This window comes from Pundamilia nyererei, unplaced genomic scaffold (assembly GCF_000239375.1).
Source record: "Pundamilia nyererei isolate P.nyererei 1_Seehausen unplaced genomic scaffold, PunNye1.0 scaffold00106, whole genome shotgun sequence".
In the NCBI taxonomy this organism is placed as follows: domain Eukaryota; kingdom Metazoa; phylum Chordata; class Actinopteri; order Cichliformes; family Cichlidae; genus Pundamilia; species Pundamilia nyererei.
Window position 1 is genome coordinate 49,943 of NW_005187507.1, and position 18,449 is coordinate 68,391.

Consider the following 18,449-nt stretch of genomic DNA (forward strand, 5'->3'; position numbering starts at 1 on the left):
ATTTAAATTGGAAAAATCTAACTTGTAATTAAATTGGCTTATAAAATAACATAACGTTATGAACCACTCACCTCTCTGAAGACGATCTCAAATGTATTCATCTCTCTGCCCTGTTGCCTCCGCTGCCAAGGCTGACGGGCTACCAAGGTGATGTCATTACCCTGAAGGAAAAACACAAGCAGGTGAGCAAATCCTCCTAATGCATATAACAATGGTAGAAATCAGCAAACTTCCCAGAGATACTCACAATAATCTGAACGTCAGCATCATCAAGGAGCGTTCCTCTCGGACCAGCCACATAGGAAATGGTATATTTAAGTTTTCCACCATAGGACCCCACCTAAAGCGTGAAATTTAATGTCAGGTTAATGAGTGCTGCAGTTCTCAAGATAAAAGAGAAATGTGAAACACATTGGTGGCTGCTGAAAGTGAGTTTTTACTGACAACAAGTCCTTTGATAGGAGGACATAAAGGTGTAAACTGATTTTTTTCCAACATGTGAGCATCTTTACATTTTGCAGAGTTGTAAATACATGTAAAACTGCATTCCCTGAATTTTATCCATGGGAAGGATGTCTAATGGCTTCTGTGATTGTGAAGGTTATTTTTTCCAAGGCCATTAACAAAGAAAGATACCATCAACTTGCTTTATGTATGCTTTTGAAGCCGGAGGCCATAGCAAAGAATGAAAGTCATGACATTGCTGCATCTGCTGCTTTTGTCTCATGTGAGACGTATACTGCCACGCATGTTTTCATCACTTCATCACTTAATTAAGAGAAAATCTAATAACATGATCTCTGACCTTTGCATTACATCTCACTTTACAAAAAGCCAAGCAGTTAAAACTCCAATCATAACATGGCAAAAAGCCCTCACATTTTAATACACAGGAGGAATGTAGGACAGGAAATCAAGAAGCTACACTGAAGGGAAAGGGTGGGGGACAACTGGAAAACTATGGGCATAGGTTTTGTGGACAGGTATGTAGGAATGCTTGAGGATAATAGGAGTGCAATATTTTATGTGACCTCTAAGGGGATGACCAGGAGCGAGCCACGTTTTCACAATTACCTTATCCCCTGTGAACTGCCCTGGAAGCTGCCAGTAGAGCAGACCATCCTGGTGCAAGTTGAAACCTTTGTAGACCAGAAAGTACTGAGAGGCAAAGGAGGAAGGAGAATAAGCCACAGGAAGCGAGCGAGAGTTAAGCAGCAAGATGAAATCACAAGCAAGCAAGCAAGAATTCCAGAAAGTATGCCTGGGAAGTATCGGGTACAAACATAACATGTACTGTAACTAAACACTTTGAAGTAGATGTTTTCACGTAGGAGTTTCATTGCTGCCAATCAATAACAGCAGAGCACTTGCACTGTGCCTTGCCTGACAACTAAAACAGCAACTTGCACAGTCAGTAATACGGCAATGACAGCTTAACAAGTGCCTCAATTAGATGGGGATCTAAACCAGACAACAGCATAATGACAGGCCATTATAAAAACCAGTGTTAAGTGGAGAATTACAGTGCACACTGTGACAGCAATGAGTGGGAGTGATTTGCTTAACAACAAAAAATACCTCCATTCCAATTAATCACTAGAATTAAGTCAACTACCCATTCTCTAGTCTTTATGAACTACATGCATTATATTCAGCATTAATGTCGCAAATTATAATTAAGTTTTATTTTAAATATCTGGAAAAAAACAACCCTCAACAAATAAAAAAAGAAAGTTGTTAATTAACTTTAAAGGTTTAAGATTATAATGTACATGAAGTTAGTCACTCAGTCATTCCACTATCTACCTTGCTGGTCCCACCAGTCGTACTATAAGTCTTGCTCACTGTGTTCTTGCTCTGCTGATTCACGGGAGAACCAGGCCCCAAAAAGAAATGCAAGACATCAACAAAAGGGTTGCGAAAAATAAACGAAACCTCTTGCAATCACTGACAGAGTGTACCTGGAGATGAGGAGCATGTCCTGGGGAGTAAGGTTGGGGTCGAGTTGGTCTAACTGAAGCGATACCAGATGGGGGGGGTGGGGGACTCGGGTTACGCAAAGACCAGCGAGAATGAGAGGAAGACGAAGAGGAAGTCGAGACTCGGGAAGTATAGGGAGAAGAGTACGGAGGAAAGGAGGAGGATTTATAGGAGGGGAAAAATGGAGGAGAACCAGCTTGCCCATTGGAGAAATTAGAGAGAAGTGCCCAGACTTCATCATCCAGCTCTCTGACAGCACCCTGAGGGGAAAGTGGTGTACCAGAGACAGATAATAGGTAACCTGATATATACCCACTCCAAGAGAAGGGGGGCCTACCATGGAAAACTTGCTTGACCATCAATAAAAGTGACAAAGTTTATTTAGAGACACCAGGTTATGCAGGCAATCAGTTTTTATATAGTTACTGTAGATGCTGCCCATGATAGGCTCATTCTATTATTTCCATTCAAACAATGTAGTCACACCAACAAAACACTTAAAAAGTTCTTTCACGTAAGAAACTACGATTTTGCTATTCATGCCAGAGTTCTCTATAACTCACTCACATGCACACACGCTCATATCTGACGATGTGCTTCTGCTCAGTCCCACTTCATCAAACCCAAGTGTTCATGCTGCTACATCTAATAACCAAGATGATGATGTTACTTCTATAGATGTCCACAAAAACACTGTGCATCACTTATTCTTGTTAGACAAACGAGTTTTACATTCTCCGATCTACAGTGCAGGTCACACCAAATACCTGGCTAGCTCTTTTGGTTCTGTGGGTGTCTTTACGTTGAGTGGCCATTAGGTTCCAGATGGAAGCATCCTTCCTTAGCTGCTCCTCTGGCAAATATGAATCACTCTATTGATGTGGATAAAGTAAGCTCTTTGATCACTTTGCTCACCACTGAGCTGATGGTATTTGCAAGTGTTATGGCAGTGTTATTCCAGTAAAAGTTAAAGTTTATGAAGCTCTTTAATGGACCATTAATGATCAATCCACAAGGCTTATATCATGTGAAGCAGAAAGCGATGTGGAATATGGACTTTGATAAAAGTGGGTAACTCTAAGGGGCCTTTGTTTGCCACCTTCAGCTGCAAAATGCATGCACAGCTGTAAAAATGGCATGCATCTAATAAATAACTGTGCCAGTATAGATAAATGATCACAGAACTTTTCAGTGCATATTCACGATATATGCATAACATGATAATTATTATTATTGTACATCAACCAGCGTATTTCAAATGCAGTACAGTTACTTGAAACATGCCAGATAACACTGCACTTCAGAAAAAAATCACCAGATTTTATATGATCTAACAGCAATCACAACATACAACAACTTTATACCTGATCTTTTCGTTTCACACGAGCAAAATGAGAATTTTTCTATAGAGCGTGGAGAGGGAGACAAACACAAAGAACAAGCTACATTATGTGAGTCGTCACTGGGGCCATCAAATCTATACAAATTATTTTGCCAATATAAATGCTGTTCAGATTTAAAAGATGAAACCACTGCAGGAATGAAGGAAAAGAAATCACGCAAAGATTGATAAACAAGTTCACTCTAAAAGGACTGGCTGAAGCTTGAAGTAAGAAAAAGCAGCAAAAGGGAGAAAATAGTTGAGTAGGATGGTCTAGTTGTTTCTGATGTGTGCTGCTGAGCATGTTTATATGCAGCATGGGGGTGTTTTAACTGTTGTATCTGTGGTATATTCTTTTTAATACTGACCTTATCACCCTGGTAAACTCCTGGAAGCTGCCAGTAGTGAGGCTCCTGTCCCAGGTAGTCAAAGTTACTGTAGGACAGCTGAGTGCCTTCATTGGAAATCTCTACAGTGAAACCAGTGGAAATGCGACTGGTGCGCTGACGGTTGACCAGAGCGAATCCCTGGAAGTTCCCTGGAGAAAAGACTGAGGACACCTACAAAGCACATTTAAGTATACAAGCCACTAAATAATGCAGTACCACTTAAAAAACATTAATAAATAAGGTGCTTAAAAGAAAAATATTTTGCATTTCCTCATTTTTTAATCGCAAAGTTTTAAAGTGATAAAAGACGCTCCTATTAAACATTCCCACAGACAAGTAATCTCTTTGATCCAAATGCTCAGAGTTCAGACGGTTTTAAACGCTCCACTTCAAACACATTTTTACACTTTCAGATCAGCGAAAGTTGATACCCCTAATATGGTGATGTCATATTCTCATATTCTGGCTGTGAGCACAGAACACCCTTCCACCTTGTGCTGAAATCTTTCATTTCCAAGAGGCAGAAAATCAGAAAAAAAAACTTTGCTAAAAGGAAGGGAGAAGCAGACTAACAGGCTTGATACAGACTGCATGAGACTTGAAGGTCTTCTTGCACATGAATAATGAAAGTGCAGGGTTTAATAGAGACCCACTACAAAAGATACATTAAAAAAGGTACCAATGAGGAAAGCAAAATGGGGGAAGTTGCAATAATGAAAAAAACAGGAACCTTTCTGTCACTCAATTGTTTATTTGTTACTTCGGTGTAGTATGAATGACTACAGCGGAGGTCTTTATCAGCAGGAAACACTGTAAAACTTATGATAATACAGTTAAAAGTCCAAGATTTATGCCCTCCATCACATTTTCTAACGCTGCCCAGTAGGCCATATTGGAGTCTTTGCTGGGCCTTGACCCTATCTGTTTTTGTATTTTTACTATTATTTAAAGTCTTACCAGATCTCTGTAGTAGGTTGAGCTGGAGCACTGCTGAGTGACACCCATACAGAAGCAGGACAGGCAGCCATCTTTGTTTTCTTGGCTCAGATGGAAGGCCCCAGTCTTACAGGTGGAGCAATACTGGCCTTCAACGTTCATCTACACCAGCATCAGAGGAAAAAGATACAAGCAGCCCATGCTATAATATTCAGAAGGTGAAAATACCTAAGGAATTAATGCAAACATGAAGTGACGGTGTTTGATCACCTTGCAGTTGCACACACCACTATTGCAGCTTTCATGCCCTCTTTGGTCACAGTTATAGCACTCTGTCACACGGCAGAAAGGTAGAAGATTACAGTAAGTTCTGTATTGAATAGTATCTTTGCAACTTGTATTTTCCTTATAAAAATAAGGCACAGATTTGTTATTTTTCTAGATCAAAATACTGAATTTACCATCACGTCCATTGCCAACTTTACAGCTCTGTCCAAGCATTGGATTACCAGTGTATCCTGGAGCACATCTGAAATAAAAATAGATAGTTAAAGTAAATATTTCCAGTCAAGAAGGATGCAAAAAGTATTAACCTGAAGAACAATGGGGCAGGAAGCTGGGAAGCCTGCAAGAAGAGATAAATTTGATGAATAATGTCCTTTAAGGCATCTTCTTGACCCAAACCAGACCTCAGCGAGAAACAAAGGACTGAGTGACTCAGACAAGAAACACATGTACCATTCTGTTACTCCATTCAGCAAGTATACGCATCTACACAGACAGCTAGCATTACATCAACATGAACCAAATCACCCAGCTTTTCCGCTGTATACTAACAGGTTTTAAACACTGCCTGCACTGGAGATGGATGAAGCACAGCCTCTGATAAAACTTTCAACATGTCTCAGATGTTGATCCCATCTCTCACAGGAGTGTTGTACAGCTGAAAATGAGAAATCTCTTTTTCAAATGAACAGAAACACTACAATTTACAGAAAACCAGAAAAAAATGATCAAGATGAAAACAATTATTAATCTAAACTCATGTGACAACAAAGAAAGCAGAGGTAGGAATAGTAGCTACTAGGAATAGATAAAAGAGAAGATGCTAAGGCAGAAGAAAGTGATCATTTTTGATAGTGTGACAAAGAAAAGCAAAGCACCATCAGCTCAAGCATACATTGGCACTGTCACCCAACTCATCCAAACCCGATTTGTGCAGGGACGACTGCTATCAGTCTTACCTCACCTATCCTCTGGCAGGTCCATAGGTCAACAGCCAAGAAAGCAGACTTCCATGCTATAAACTTGTTTTCAGAAACACTATTCAAAGTGTCTACTGGGACTTCAAGAACTTTCCAAAAGGAGTTAACTTAATCTTGTTTTACAGACATCATAATAACAAAAATCAAACGTGCAGTACATCAGAATTGTCATACTGAAAGAACATCATATGGAAATTATAAAAATATAAAACGCAAAGAACAATCTCCAAAAGCAGAAAGCAACACTCATTTTTTTACATGACAATAAAAAGCAACAATATTAAAATTTTGCCCTTGGATTCTTTTTTTTTTATGTCCAAAGCCTTGGACTGCAGAGGAACATTTAGGGGTCAAATTTGAGGTAGCATGCCCATAATGAAGTGAACAAAGTACACATATGAAAGGTTCACATGCTAAGCAATCTCTTCATAGCGGAATTGTGTGCAATAGTTCTGACAGTACTTTGCCACATAATACACTTAAAAATATGTAAGCATCTGCATTAAAGACTAAAGGAATAATACACTAAAGGTATCAAATGCAGGACTTGTTGGTTACTGTTTGCAAAAAAACCAAAAAGAACAAAACAAAACAAAGCATTGTCTCTTTAAAATCGGCCCCTCTTTATGACTGGACAAGTAAGAGGGAGAGGAATTTTGCTTCAAGCTGTCCCCTGTGGTCTCTGCTCTGTGTGAGCAGCACAGCTCAGCCGTCAAACACACACAGAGAGCAGAGGACAGAACATTTTTAAAGATATCCACTGTGACTAACCTGCAATTTGTTTTTGGTTTGGGATAAAAGTTGCAGCTTAGAAATGTAGCAAACACAGCAGAATAAGAGGGGAGAGAAGAAATGACAAAAAATGGTTGGTTTTCTGCAGAGGAAAACACCCCCCAAACACTTTTGTATTAGTCTATACTGTAAACGCAGAGTATACCTTTAATAAATTAAAAGTCAATGTAAAATACTGTAAATACTGTAATATTTGTGCCTTCATTATATTCCATTGATATGATTGTAGTATATATAAATAGGACCAAGATCAGAGAAATTAAAAAAATAACTGAAAAAAAATTAGACAACAACAACATATTTTCTAGTCATCAGGGATAATTTTGATGGGAATGGCCAGCTTTCCCAAGACAATATGTAGAGAACCTTCTTGATTCCTGCTCTGCTTAGCAGATTTAGAATCTCCATTTAGAAGCCTCAGCAGGTCCAAAACTCCAGATTCAAAATATTTTTTCTTTTTATGTTGGTGTTTTTTAGTGTTTTTCTTCCTAGCAACAGCCTTGGATTTAGTGGGACTTGATGTCCTTTTTATCGTTATGTTCGACTTCTTCTTTGGAGAGGTAGCGTTGATTTGAGCAAGAGTTGTCCTTCTTACTGTTGTTTTAGGTTTCTTGGCTGTAGTAGCCTTAACAGTCTTTGTGGCTGTCACTGTGACCTTGGTTGAATTTTTCGTTTTGTGAGAGGGCAACTTATGAGCAAACTTGTGTTCAGTCTTTTTCTTATCTGGGTTAGAGCTACCTTTGTGAGGCTTTGGCAATTTCTTTGAATCATCTTCTGAAGTTTTCACACTCTCCGGAGCCTTCTTTGTTGCATCTGCTATCACTGTCTTTTTACGGCCATTGTTTATGTTAAGTAGAGCTGGATCCTTTTTATTGGCCCGATCAGACTGTTTTTGCAGCTGAGGGATTTTAGCAGGCTTTGAGTTGTGAGGTGGTGGGTCCACTTGAAATTTTGTGATTGTTGCCTCTTCTTTAACTTCCTTTAGTTTTGTTTGCCTTGGCTGTGAATTATGTTTTGGTGTCACAGCAGCCCTCCTGCCCTCTGGCTTTTTTGTTTGAGGCTTCACTACAGTTTGAGGTGTAGACTCTGAGTTAGTGTTAGGTTTACTTTGGCTGGTCTTCAACCTGACTGTTGATCTTGCTGAAGACTGATTTTTGAATGACCTATTGACTGATTGGAGGTTTGTTGTGTTTTTCACTGATTGGACTTTTCTATCTGTCTTAGGAGCAGATTTGTGTTTGTTTGAGAGGAGACCTGGAGTCGGTATGCTTTTGGGAACAGTGGCTTTACTAGTGAGAGACATTTTAGTAGGTATAACTCTGACCTGAGGCTGAGGTGTTGAGTGCAATGGGACCGCAATGACAGTTGTGAGTGAAGGCAGAACCCTTTTTTCTTGGAGTGAACGGGAAATGTGTCTTGTACGTTTCATCTTGTTCATCTCCTGAGCCAGGGCTGTGAAACCATCTATTAGGATCTCTAACCGCCCCTCTAGTCTGCTCAGACGAGCCTCCATTTCTGTGTAGCTCTTTTCCAGCTCGCTAACTTTCTTGTTCTTCTCTGAGGCTGTCTGCAGACTGATAACGTCTTTCAGCTGGGAGCTGAGAAGACTCTGCTGTTTCTCCATACTATGAATGCTGTCCTTCATATCAAGCGTGTTGCTTTCCAGCATGGTCAGTCGTCGGTTAAAGGAGTTCAGGTGAAGCCGGAGAAGTTGCTGGAAGCTTGACTGTCTGCGCTCTGGGCTTGGAGTGAAGCGTGGTGGGAGTCTGGACACTAACTTTTTGGGGGTGACTGAAACAACGCCCACCCCAATTATTTTTGTTGATTGAGTTCTGTGATGCTGTGATGCAGTAGACAATAAAGCCCTAGTAGGGATGATAGTAGTAACAGGCCTAGGATTTTCACTGTCATCATCTCCACTGCCGTTTAGTTCTAATTCTTTATCCCAGTTGAAATTGAATATTGTTTCAGGTCCACATCCCATAGGCAGGGAGCCCTCTGTGTGCTTCTCCAGGAATGGGTCCCCACAACTGTCTGCAGATGGCATCTCTTCTCTTAATATCAAAATAGCAAAATCAGGCAGGGATACAGGCAGGGACTTCATATCATAGTAAATGACAAGATGCGCTGTGTACCCAAGTCACCTTTTCATCTTTGCCATTGGGGTGGCAAAGATTCATTAGCCAGACAGTCCACATAAATGCCACATCTACATTTATGACCAAAACAACTGATCTGTGCAGAAATCACATTAGCCAGCACCTACAATGTGTTTCTATCAGCCAAGCAAAAAGGTGAAGCAGAATGCAACCTTTGAAAAAGGCTTCTGGAGATAATGTAAAAGGAGAAGAAAGCAAAAGTAAGATATACAGAGGGAAAAAAAAGTCTATTTCCAAACTGTTAGTTCTCCTTCAGCATATTTCTTTTCTATAAAAAAAAAAAAAATCTAATCTGACTGATGGCATCCTCGTTACCAACGAAGGGAACTGAGCCAACAACAAAGACACAGCATTGTGCCACAGGAGAAATAACCTTAGTGGTCTGTGTCGCATGTGGGACGAAGAAAACTACTAGTAGCAGCAGAAATAACTTCACAATCTGCAAATCAAAACACCCACAATACAACACTGAGAACCACCAGCAGCTCTGTGAGGACACAGTACAAAACCTTAAAGATATATTAGAGATCCCATCCCTCCTTTGATATACTTCAGCTACAAAAACCATGAAAAAAAGGGAAATTTGAACCACAGACATGCTTATATCCCTCTCCTGTGAATGAAATCAGTCTGTGCTACTGCCAGCCCCTGGAAACCTTTCTGCCGGCCAGCCAGGTAACCCCAAACACTGAGCAGTGCTTAGACAACCCTGAGAGGAAGACAAAGAGAAAAATAGAGGGATGAGAAATAGAAGAGGAGCAACGTACCTTTCACAGCGTCGGCCAGTGAATCCAAGAGGACAGTTGTCACAGGTCGGCTGGCCGTCAGAATCCAGATAGCAGGTCGTGGAGAATCTGTTTGAAAAAACAGAGATGACGATAGAGACTGATCCTGCCCTGCACACAGTTTACTTTAGCATGAAAAAGAACAAAAAAGTAAACTGAAAATCATTTCTGACATAAACTTACTGGTTATTAGAAGAGATTCCAGGGCAGGAGCAGGGCTTACAGGCCTGAGCACCACCCGTGACTGGGTCTCCATAGAAACCATTTTGACAGCGCTCACATCTTGAGCCAGCAGTGTTATGGAGACATTGCTTTAGGTCAGGAAACACATAAAAAAGGGGTGTGATCCATGGAACAGTTGAAGATATGGCACTTAGGTAGCCACATGTTGGGATTTGCCAAGAAATAATTTGCACATTCCGTGTCAGAGATCAAAGACGGCTCAGCACTGACAAAGGCTACAGAGAGGGGAAGAGTAGCACAGAACCTACCAGACACCTGCCGGTCTCCGGGTCACAGCTGCTGGCGTGACCGTTACAATCACACCTCCCACATGTGCCCAGGTAAAGCCCAGAGGTAGTCCGCGTGTACCCTTCGTCACATTCCTGCAGAATGGAAAAAAATGGAAAAGCACCTCAGGTGAGAGACAAGTGATGACAAACAGGAAAATGTCTTTGTTCCACTGCCGGAGCGAGACAGACTGCAATTATCGCCAAGCAGTATTATGGAAAAAATTAAGAGACTTTATTTCTAGCAAGCTTAGACACATCTGTGGTGCCTTTGCTTTCTTTCCTTTGTCAGAATAACTTCAGTAAAATCGAAGGTTGCAAAGTTGCTCGTACCAATTCAAAACAGCAGTTTGAATTATCAGAAGATGGAGTTTGCAGTTTCACATAGAACGGACTACAGAAGCTTGAAGCTAAGCTAGCCTCAGATGAACAACCATCAATGTTTACATCCTGTTATTCTTGCTTTGATACATTAAACTGATTTAACTGGCAGCTGTAGTTCACATGAGGGAAAATATTTCCTGTGCAAAACTACATGTATAAATAATTATTGATTTATTTATAAAGAGACATTAGTGCAGATTTTTTTCATTTTCCATTACTTTAAAAACTCCAAAGCAAAAATGCCTCTTTCTGTACAACTAATAACAATGAATAGAATCATATATCAATAATCATTAGTTGCAGCTATTAAGTTTTTGTCATCTCATCTAGAATAATCTAGACTACTCTCCTCATGTGTACCTGGCAAGATGGTCCTCTGTATCCTTGAGGGCAGGCGCACTCTTCCACCTCCAGAGCACGTTCATACCCAGTTGAGTGAGGAACAGCAATGTCCATCTGGATATCTGAGACACTAAATCACGCATAAAAAAGACATGTGAAGCAGTGTGATCCTCTCGGATTAATATGTGATTTGTGAAACTTTTCCACACTCTTTGAGGAACCTCCCAGCATACCTGCTCTCAGCCAAATTGTCGGCATAGCTGGCTCTGATCATGAAGACAGCAACGTCTGCCAGCGCCATCAGTAGGTGCTCACGAGTACACGGCTGTCCGTCAGCACGACGCCATTCAGACTGTCAGCCAGAGAAAAACAATTAAGCGAAAGTGAAATGTTGATGAGGATTTAGGTTTAGCTAAACTTCCAAAAAAACACTGAAACACACCTCTCGGAAGGTCACAGTGACAATTTGTGGGACACGTGGGAGCGGTCTGGTTTGAGCGTAGTGTTCCAGGAAGATTCCATTGCCTTGGAGAACCACATCTGGCTGACCATCAATCACAAGAGAGCGCTGAAATGGTTCAAAGCTCACTGTGTAGCGAAGCTCTCCGCCATAAGCTGTCACCTGGTAGCAACATGTTGAAAACAAATGCTCATTCGAATCAAATTAGTTTTATTCGTGTAGTGCCAAATCATAACATAGGTCATCTAAGAGCACTTTACATAGTAATATCAAGACATTACAATACAGAGGCAGCACGGTGGCACGGTGGTTAGCACCGTTGCCGCACAGCAAGAAGGTCCTGAGTTCAAATTCCAACATCAGGCCGGGGTCTTTCTGTGTGGAGTTTGCATGTTCTCCCAGTGTTTGCGTGGGTTCCCTCCGGGTACTCCGGCTTCCTCCCACCGTCCAAAGACATGCAGCTTGTGGGGATAGGTTAATTGGATAATCCAAATTGTCACTAGGTGTGAATGTGTGAATGAATGTGAGTGCAAATGGTTGTCTGTCCCTGTGTGTTAGCCCTGTGACAGACTGGCGACCTGTCCAGGGTGTACCCCGCCTCTCGCCCTATGACAGCTGGGATAGGCTCCAGCGCCCCCCGCGACCCTGAAAAGGATAAGCGGAAGCGAATGGATGGATGGACAATACAGAGAGAAGCACATATTTCCTTTGAGCAAGTGTTTGGAGACAGCTGAGAGACATCATCAGTTTTAAACAGAAAGAAACTCCCAGCAGAAACAGATTAATGACGTATGGCCATCTGCTTTGAAAAGGTGAGCATTTCAACAAACTGAATAGTGGAAAGGTATTTAACCCCTCCGATACTGTGAGGGGAGTCACAAGACATCCTTGACTGGCTTTGACTCGAAGGTCCAAAAGAGCCTCAATGCATGGATAAAGGCAGCCTTCTTACTTGACAACATAGAAATCAGAAAACAGAAATCACCTTAAACATGCATGATTTTTTCCTTGTTCCCTGCCTGCTACTCACTTGGTTGTTGTTTTGTTAGGTTTCCTCACCTTATCTCCCCTGAAGTTCTCAGGCAGGACCCAGTAGTAGATGTCATTAGGGAGACTCGAGAAGAAACGGTAGACAACTTCAGAGGAGCCCCTTTGTGAGATGCCTTCAGTGATAGTATTAGTGTTGGCACTATTGGAGAGGGAGAAGAGTTGCCCGTTTACGCCGCCCCGCACCTGAGAGATGCAGAAACAAGACTGACTGAAGCGTTTGCACATTGCTTATAACTAGAAACAATCTAGAACCTGAAAAGATTTGCTGATACAGCATTAGTGAGCAAACACTGAGTGACATCATGGTGCCAAATATATGTGCTCCTTCTTTTTCCATTCAGAGCTTGGCAGCCCACCTGTTCTCTATTCCAAGTGGAGCTGGAACACTGTTTGGTGACGCCCATACAGAAACACTGTAGACAGCCTTCAGCGTTGGACCCTGATAGGTGGAAGAACCCAGGCTTGCACTCGTCACACAGAGCGCCTGCCACATTGTTCTGCAACGTAGGCAAAGAAGCAAATAAACAAACACAGTCACATATGTGGCCCATGTGCCTGTCAAGCCCTTCAATCCTTTGATAAAAAATGACAGCAGAAAAACTCAGCCTTGCAGATTTATAACAACTGACGATGTTTACCATACTGCAGCCATACCTTACAGCTGCATGGCCCGCTGCTGGAGCTGACAATTCCTCTCTCATCACACTTGGTAGATGGGTTTGCTGCAGGGACAGAGCAGTGGAAAGATCACATATGGAGAAGAAAGTCCACCTGGGAGGGTTCCAGCCACCCTGCATACCTAAGCCATGATCACACACTAGAATCTACTGTAACCCCAGGGGGGGAAAAACTGATGGGAATCATTACACAAGATTTAGATCTTCTTGTGATCATACGGCTGGATAACTCACTAGTTCAACAAGCCAAACAATAATGTAAAGGTCTTTGGATTTCTTTAATGTAAGTGTACTCACAGACAGGGACACATTTTCCATTAGGCAGAAGAGGGTTACCCTGATAACCAGGAGCACACCTGGAAAAAAAACAGACAGAGATATAGTAGATATCAAAGTGTAGTTAATTTTAATTTTAAATACATTTGGCATATTTGAGAATATTGCACCATACAATACAACAGTCATTGTCGCAAACAGCCCCAAGAGAGTCGTACAGCTTAATTCATATCCGTACAGGTTCTTAATTACGCTCAGGTAAGGGTACGTATACGTTTCCTCACTTTTCACAGCGTCTTCCTGTATAGCCGGGCCTGCATGCGTCACATGTTGGCTGTTGGTCAATGTTCAGGAAGCAGGTGTCAGAGAACCTACAAGGTCCGCAGAAAGAATAATGAATCAAAATCTTGGAGCTGCAGTTTAATGAGTAGCATGTGAAATGCATAAAACAGTATTCTCGTATCTGAATGAGCTCAGCTTGAGTAGTGAGAAAGCTCCGTTTATTTACCAATGAAACCTTGTTTGAAGACTGTTTCCGCATGCATTAGTCTTCCATATTGTACTGTAGATGTGTTTGAGCATTTGTCTTTGACCTTACCGTCGTGATGTCTCAGTGTATGGGCAAGGGCAGGGCTTGCAGTCATCAGGGCGGCCTCGGCTTGGGTCGCCAAAGTAGCCAGAACGACACTTGTCGCACTGAGGGCCCTCTGTGTTGTGCTGGCAGCTCTGTGGTTAGGAGAACACACAGTCAATTCACTCACACAGATGTCACTCAAAGTAAATTTAACATTTTTGAGAATATTTGGGGTTATTCTATTGTTGAGAATTCAATGAGAAGAGTGATACCATTGTTAATGGCTCTACCAATAAACCAAGCATGCATGCAAGACTGGAATCATGGGGAAATTTGGGGTATTTTTTATATCACAACTAGCAAGTTTGGGTTTTGCAGCGAATAATATGCTGGAACTGTTTCTTAGCCTTTTTGCTCCATTATGCATCCACCATGAAACCAACTTCTGACTATTTTCCTGTTTGAATCAAAAGGTGTTACTTGCATATGTGCTGGTAGTGAGGCTCTATAAGCCTTTAAAAAGGGCTAAACAACCTATTTTGTCCTGCTTTTGTTTTTTAACCTGGGCTAAACAAATCATCCTCTAATGCAGACACAATTGTCTGACTCATTTTTGTTTTGTTTTGGGGGGTTTTACCAGACATTGTCCGCTGATTGGATCACAGGCAGTAGCATGTCCATTACAATTACAACCAGCACAGGTTCCCAGATACAAGCCACCAGGAACACGCTCGAAACCAGCAGAGCACATCTCACAAGACAGGCCTGTGTATCCAGGAGGACATCTGGGAAAGATTAAAATACAAATGATCAAGCATGGCTTTCATAATGAAACTATGATGAGGCAAATTACAACACTTTGCGGTAAATAAAAAACAGCTGACTGAAAAACAGACTTTTTGTTGTTCTTGTTGCATTAGACACAAAGGAGACTGAGATGAAACTATTATAAATAATCACCAAAGTATAAATATAAAATTAGCCCTTGCGATGAAATAATCAATTTATTACTGTATTGTGCTCTTTACACTACATGTGTACACACTGGAGAAACCCAACAGACTGGGCGTTTCCTCCTTCTCACTTAACGCACCTGCATTCTTCAACGTCCTTAGCATGACCCAAAACGCTGAACTCCACAGTCGTGGTATCCATGACAATGTCACTGAGTGCCACACTGACCATGTGGTTATCATAGTTGGTGCGGATGCTGATGCTTTCCAGGTTGGCCAAGGTCATCATCAGCTCATCTCGGGTCACAGAACGACCACTGGAGTGCTGCCAGTTGTCCTAAAAATTTAACAATTAGGTTAACTAACATAATGCATGTGGAAGTGCTTAATTCATCTTACTTTTGATCATTATTAGATTATTACTCCGTCATGACCTATAAAATCTTTCTACATTTTCAAAAACACATATAATCATTACATCATTACAAAGTTACCACAGGATTGCGCAGAACCTGAACCAGAGCCCTTACTTCAGTGAATCTGATCTCCTTTTGGTTGACCACATTGGGAGGGGTGCCATTGCCTCTGCGGTACACAAGCCTGCGCCCATTTCCAACCAGCGTCACATCTGGCTTCTCCACAGACTCGGACAATCCGCGTGCTAGTGTGTACCGCACCTTAAACTTCAATGATCCTCCATAGGAATCGATCTAAAACAAATGGAATGATTAACACGAATAAGCGTGGCAATTAAAATGAGACTTGTGAATTATTTTCTCCTTACTTTATTGCCCAGGAACTGGCGAGGCAAGGTCCAGAAGGAGTCGAGGTTAAGGAAACGACGTGAGAGGTCGACAAGCTGGAACTCTTCCATCTCCGGGTTAATAAGGAGCTGAGTGGAGGAAAGAGGAGGAGTACCAGGCCTCGATGGGTAGGTAACGTTCACTCCTGGAATTGACAAGTTCAGATTTATTTTATGTTAGCTCTCAATGTTAGGAATAAAAGTTTGAAAGCTATTTCAGCTGACAGTTTATCTGTTCTGTCAGCTGAAACCATACGCATATGCATTAAAAGCTTTTTTTGCCTTTGAAGTTTTCCTCCTCTGTGAAACGCAGACTGATATGGTTGCGATAACGTCCAGTGCTCTTGCAATTTTTAGAGATTCCACCACAGAAGCAGGACAAACAGCGGCCATTCACGCTAAAGTGACCATCAGGACAGTTGCCTGGAAAGAACAAGTGGATATAACTTAACTACAGTTATCCTACAGTTTCCAAGGTACATAACTTAATGTTTGTTGTTAAAACTGTAGTCACGTTGACGCTGGGCCCAAGGGATGTGTCCGTACCTGGGTTTGGATTTGAAATAAGAGTTAACACTCCATCTGGGATGCCAAACACCAAGCCTTTAGCATTAATGGCCTCGCATGTGTACGCCCCCTGATCTGACTCCTTCACATCACGAATAATGAGGGTCCCACGGCCATTATCACTGGTCACAGTAATCCTGAGAACAGAGAAATAAAACACCATTGGAATAAGATAAAAAGCTTTCCTTTACATCTCACTGTTACAATCTTAGAAAACATTGTTACACAAAAACCCATCAATTTTAAATGTAATTGCCCAAACCCCACATGCAGTCGTCTACGCCTAGAGTGAACATTTCGAAACTGCAACATCTGGAGCTGGAGTACACCACAAATATTCGGGTAATTACAATCACGGGCCTAAAGATGAAGAGTCAAAGCTGAGACGATCAGCTACACTGTCAACAGCCTCCTCACCTGAAACTGTATCACAGAGGAAAATACCTTCACAGAGATTTTCAAATCTTCAGAGACTACTGCAGATAACTTCTAGCTTTTATCAGATAAAGAAAGTTTGTTGGAAACTGATTGACTAAAAAATAACATTAACAAACTCCAATTCATAGATATTTTAGGCCATTTTGACTGTGTTTTCTCCAAACTTTGAATTATCAGAGGTTAAGAGTTTCTGAATGTGTACACTAAATTAGGTTTGATTATAGACCTGATGAACAAAAATCACAGAGGTGATGAATTTCCTATCAAACCCACCTGTTGCTGGTAGGAATGTGTCCCCAGTTGAGTCTCCAGGTGATAATGGGTGTTGGCACTCCAACAGCTTGACAGGTGAATGTTACTGTGGCTCCCCGTGCAACCTGAACTGACTCTTCTGGGGGGCTTGTTACCGCAGGAGGGGCTGCAAGGAGTCAAAAAGGACAAAAAACCAAAAAATAAATGCACATTTACAAAACAGCTGGCATGTCACTGGAATTTGGCGAGTGAAGCTCATAAAGGCCGAGGAAGTCAAATTCTCTGCTATGGACAGACAATTTTCTTTTAGTTCAGGGATGGAGGGTTCACAAAAAGCCCTGTGTTTCACTGAATACATGTGAAAAAAGCCTGTTTCACAGAAAATTAGGCAAAGTGTACAAAGGAGACAATATACACAGTAGTGTCAGAGAAGTGATTTGCATGAAAATATGAAAGAAAGCAGTTGAATGTGTATGAGAATGAGTCTATTAACAGGCAGATGTGGACAGGCACTGGAGTGAGACTTACTGCAGCCATACTCATCGGAGCGGTCCTCACAGTCTGGCTCTTCATCACACTGGTAACTAGCTGGGATACATTTGTTATCACTCAGGCATTCAAACTGCTCAGGAGCACACCTGTCATCGGGGCCCTTGGAGGCTGCAGTGATGACAAGATGAAAAGTAATAGCAAATTTATATCCCTTCACAACATAAACAGCAGCTTTGAATCAAGGTCAGAAAGGCTCATAGCAATTGCTTAGCACCAGCAACCAATAACCTAAACTGAAAATAATCATTTTTAGCATTATGGGAAAGGTGCTACCCCACCTCTTGCCCTATGGTAGCAGGGATAGGCTCCTTACCCTGAGATGGCTGGATGGATGGATGGATGGGAAAGGTGCTTTTTTGCAGAGTCAAATAAGAAGATGAATATCACTATTTTTGGATTTAATATATGAACCTGAAGGTGTTAATTGGCCTCACTCAACATAAAGAATGATAAAGAAGGACATCTATCATGGAGCTATCCTCCTATCCTTAATATCCTCCTATCCCTAATTAATATGTACACACAAAAAAACGCTGATGGACTCTTTTTCTTCACAGTAAAGTGACTTATTCTCAGTGGCAATACATACATTTGTGGAAAGTTTCAGAGGCCTATAATTTGTTCCTTCTTTTTAAATAAGTGTGCTCATATTCACACGCAAGTATTTTCCTTTGCTTAACCAGTTCTGGGATATGGCGGTGGGGGGTGGAGCCTATCCCAGCTGTCATAGGGCAAGCAGCAGGGTACACACTGGAGGGGCCACCAATCTGTCCCAGGGCTCAACCATAGAGACAGAAAATCGTTCACACCTACAGCTAGTTTAAAATAACCAATTAACCTAACCCCATGCATGTCTTTGGACTGTGCGAAGAAGACTGAGTGTCTGGAAATAGCTCATGAAAATACAAATGTCACACAAAACACCC

At 41.5% G+C, this 18,449-nt stretch overlaps 1 protein-coding gene across 10 annotated transcripts in view; it reads right to left on the minus strand.

Moving 5' to 3' along the window:
- The window catches only part of hspg2 (heparan sulfate proteoglycan 2), a 95,276-nt gene that overhangs the window by 33,842 nt on the left and 42,985 nt on the right, over nucleotides 1-18,449 (minus strand). For 8 of the 10 annotated variants that reach the window (XM_005740921.1, XM_005740918.1, XM_005740922.1 and 5 more), the window contains 31 exons: nucleotides 17,500-17,631; nucleotides 16,993-17,137; nucleotides 16,261-16,418; nucleotides 15,997-16,137; nucleotides 15,697-15,860; nucleotides 15,443-15,622; nucleotides 15,053-15,249; nucleotides 14,597-14,744; nucleotides 13,984-14,111; nucleotides 13,670-13,756; nucleotides 13,407-13,465; nucleotides 13,087-13,154; nucleotides 12,789-12,929; nucleotides 12,442-12,615; nucleotides 11,365-11,544; nucleotides 11,156-11,274; nucleotides 10,941-11,052; nucleotides 10,179-10,292; nucleotides 9,871-9,998; nucleotides 9,670-9,756; nucleotides 5,148-5,215; nucleotides 4,957-5,018; nucleotides 4,708-4,848; nucleotides 3,730-3,921; nucleotides 3,345-3,383; nucleotides 2,748-2,852; nucleotides 1,962-2,240; nucleotides 1,807-1,860; nucleotides 1,075-1,158; nucleotides 248-340; nucleotides 72-161 (listed from right to left, as the gene is read on the minus strand). In XM_005740921.1, the coding sequence (XP_005740978.1) occupies nucleotides 72-161; nucleotides 248-340; nucleotides 1,075-1,158; nucleotides 1,807-1,860; nucleotides 1,962-2,240; nucleotides 2,748-2,852; nucleotides 3,345-3,383; nucleotides 3,730-3,921; nucleotides 4,708-4,848; nucleotides 4,957-5,018; nucleotides 5,148-5,215; nucleotides 9,670-9,756; nucleotides 9,871-9,998; nucleotides 10,179-10,292; nucleotides 10,941-11,052; nucleotides 11,156-11,274; nucleotides 11,365-11,544; nucleotides 12,442-12,615; nucleotides 12,789-12,929; nucleotides 13,087-13,154; nucleotides 13,407-13,465; nucleotides 13,670-13,756; nucleotides 13,984-14,111; nucleotides 14,597-14,744; nucleotides 15,053-15,249; nucleotides 15,443-15,622; nucleotides 15,697-15,860; nucleotides 15,997-16,137; nucleotides 16,261-16,418; nucleotides 16,993-17,137; nucleotides 17,500-17,631 (3,869 nt within the window). The remainder of the gene's footprint in view (nucleotides 1-71; nucleotides 162-247; nucleotides 341-1,074; nucleotides 1,159-1,806; nucleotides 1,861-1,961; nucleotides 2,241-2,747; nucleotides 2,853-3,344; nucleotides 3,384-3,729; nucleotides 3,922-4,707; nucleotides 4,849-4,956; nucleotides 5,019-5,147; nucleotides 5,216-9,669; nucleotides 9,757-9,870; nucleotides 9,999-10,178; nucleotides 10,293-10,940; nucleotides 11,053-11,155; nucleotides 11,275-11,364; nucleotides 11,545-12,441; nucleotides 12,616-12,788; nucleotides 12,930-13,086; nucleotides 13,155-13,406; nucleotides 13,466-13,669; nucleotides 13,757-13,983; nucleotides 14,112-14,596; nucleotides 14,745-15,052; nucleotides 15,250-15,442; nucleotides 15,623-15,696; nucleotides 15,861-15,996; nucleotides 16,138-16,260; nucleotides 16,419-16,992; nucleotides 17,138-17,499; nucleotides 17,632-18,449) is intronic. The other 2 variants (XM_013912899.1, XM_005740924.1) reach the window with 1 other exon arrangement.